Source organism: Echinops telfairi, unplaced genomic scaffold, assembly GCF_000313985.2.
Source record: "Echinops telfairi isolate 266 unplaced genomic scaffold, ASM31398v2 ScPeMD7_7400;HRSCAF=8409, whole genome shotgun sequence".
Taxonomy (NCBI): domain Eukaryota; kingdom Metazoa; phylum Chordata; class Mammalia; order Afrosoricida; family Tenrecidae; genus Echinops; species Echinops telfairi.
Window position 1 is genome coordinate 61696849 of NW_022111300.1, and position 2560 is coordinate 61699408.

At 39.5% G+C, this 2560-nt stretch overlaps 1 protein-coding gene across 8 annotated transcripts in view; it reads left to right on the top strand.

The window, feature by feature from the left end:
* The first annotated feature begins 340 nt into the window (after nucleotides 1-340).
* ATP9B (ATPase phospholipid transporting 9B (putative)) overlaps nucleotides 341-2560 on the top strand; it is a 118247-nt gene continuing 116027 nt past the window's right edge. For all 8 annotated transcript variants that reach the window (XR_006680662.1, XR_006680663.1, XM_004715925.2 and 5 more), the window contains exon 1: nucleotides 341-416. Coding sequence is in view for 6 of the 8 variants with exons in the window: in XM_004715925.2 (XP_004715982.2) it covers nucleotides 376-416 (41 nt within the window). In the remaining 2 variants the exon portion in view is untranslated. The remainder of the gene's footprint in view (nucleotides 417-2560) is intronic.

The window sequence follows — 2560 nt, forward strand, 5'->3', positions numbered from 1 at the left end:
TAGGAATTTAGATTACTGACTTGAAACTGTTCATCCTGTCTAATGAAAGTGTTTAAGACTGTCAGTTTCCCCCTCAGTAGTGCTGTAGCTGTCCCCCACATGTTTGGTGCTTGATTTTTATCTTCCTTATATGTTCTTCTAAAAATGTGTTGTTTTTGTTAAAGTTCAAATCTGATTCGTTTTGTGTTCTTTTTTAATATAAGATATTAGGTTATAGATTCTGTTCTTTTTCCTTTTTAGTTCATGCCAAACTCAAAGCAAACACTTGCATGACAGAAGGAAGTGTTGCAGTCTTGCACCGTCCACACTGAGATGATTTACTGTCACTGTGTCAGTTCATTTCGGGAAGGCTTTTCCTCTTTTCACATCAACAAGATGTCCACCAGGGACTGGTGCTTCCTTCTAACATGTGCAAAGTAAGCAAGATGAACTCTTTCCATCCTAGCTTCTAAGGAACACTCCACTTGTACTTCTCACATGACAGATACTTGCTTGCATGGCAGTCCACCATTTGTTGAAAAGACTGCGTGACCTCCGTGCAATAGTGTTCCCCTTGGTCAGAATCACCACCATCAGTGACTGCTGTTGAGTCCGTTGTGACTCGGTGACTCAGGGACTGAACAGACTGCCCTGGAGGATTTCCCGGGTTGTCAATCTTTGGGGAGGAAGATTGCCACATCTTTCCCCAGTGGAGCAATGATGGATTTGAGTCACTGACCTAGGGGTTAGCAGGCAAATGCTTTGACCACTGTGCCACCAGGGCATCTTTGTCAAAAACCTGGGCCATACTTTTCCCTGGCAGCACTGGATTTAGTTGATATTTTGTAATTTCAATTTTATTTGTTTCAAAAAGATTTCCTTTGCGATTTCTTTGACTCATTGATCATTTAGAAGCTTATTGCTAAGTGTTTTGAGTGTTTCTGAGAAATTTCATTTTATCAATTTGTTATTAAATTACTAGCTTGATTTCATTGTAGTTAGAGAACTCACTCTGTGATTTTAGTTATTTTTAAATTGGTGCAGCTTTATAGCCAAGAAGATGGTCTGTTGAGTTGTTTATTTTCTAGGCTCCTGGAAAGAATGTGTCTTCTGATGCTGTTGACTAGAATGTTCTGAAGTGTTAATTGGATCATGTTAGCGGATGGCTTTGTTGAGTTCTTAGATATATCCTTGCTGGTTTTCTGCCTAATCTATCAAATGTTGTCAGAGAGTGGCTGAAGTCTGCATCCGTAATTGTGAATTTGTCTGTTTCTTTCTGCAGTTCATCAGCTCTTCATAGCGTTTACAGATCTGTTTGGTGCATACACGCTTGGGATTGATGTGTGGTCTTGATGGATAAAACTGCTTTTATCATTATGTAGTTCTGCCTGCCTCTGATCATTTTTCTTGTCCCTCTGAAGTCTTCTTATTCGACTTTAATATTAGCCGTTACTGCTTTACTATGATTAATTTTTGCAGGATACATTTTTTTTTCATTCTTTTGCTTTCAGTCTACTTAGGTTGTTTTACAGCATATCCTTGGGTTGGTTTACATTTTCTTAATTATACTGCCAATCTCTGTCTTTTGATGGATGTATTCAGCACACTTATAGTCATTGTAATGATTGAGATGTCAGAAGTTAAGTCTACCATTTTATTTCTCATTTTGTGTTGGTTGTTTCTGTCTATTTTCTTTGTACGAACATCTTGTGGGTTACTTGAGCAACTTTCAGAGTTCCATGTTGACATAATGTTTTTTAGCATTTTTCATTGGATAGATGATATTTCGTGGTTCTAGGCAGCCCAGGTTTGTCTTGGGTTATGCACTGAGCTCCTAACAGCTAGATAAGCTCTTAAAAGGCACCTGTCACTCCACAGAAGAAAATTGAGGTTTCTCTTCCCGTTATAATGTTTCGCTTTCCTATAATGGAAACCCAAAGGAGGTAGTTGTGCTTTGCCCTATAGGGTCGTGATAAGTCAAAATGGACGCCATGGCAGTGAGTGCAATAGTCCCCATCGTAAATCATCACAATCGAGTGTGTCCATTTGTTTATCCATCGTGGTGAGGTGTAGGTTCCTTACATCCTTATGCTCCTCTATCCCCTTATTTATGGTGATGTTTTCTTAAATATTAACCTCTTATCTAAAGTACATCAGGCAGTTATAATGGTTTATCGCAAGAATTGTAATTTAGAAAATGCAAGGAGAGAAGGAAGACCCGTTGTATTTCCTTGTGGTCTAGAATTGCTCTGAGGATGATTTCCATTCTTTTTCCAGAAGTTAGTTCTCTACACTTCTGTGGAAGGTCACCTTGAAACATAGTCACTGCATTTTCTTTGATCCATCAGGGCTTTTTAATTTCCCCTTTATTCATGGTGGCATAGTGGTTTTGTTTTGGGCTGCCAACTGCAGGGTCAGCAGTTCAAAACCACCAACTCCTCCTCTGGTAAAAGACAAGGCTTCTACTTCCGTGAAGAGGTACAGTCTTGGAGACCACGGGGCAGTAGTCTACCCTGCCCTTAAGGTTGCTCTGCACCAGCGTCTCCTCGGTGGCAGTGAGTTTGTTTTTTTTTTTTTTTTT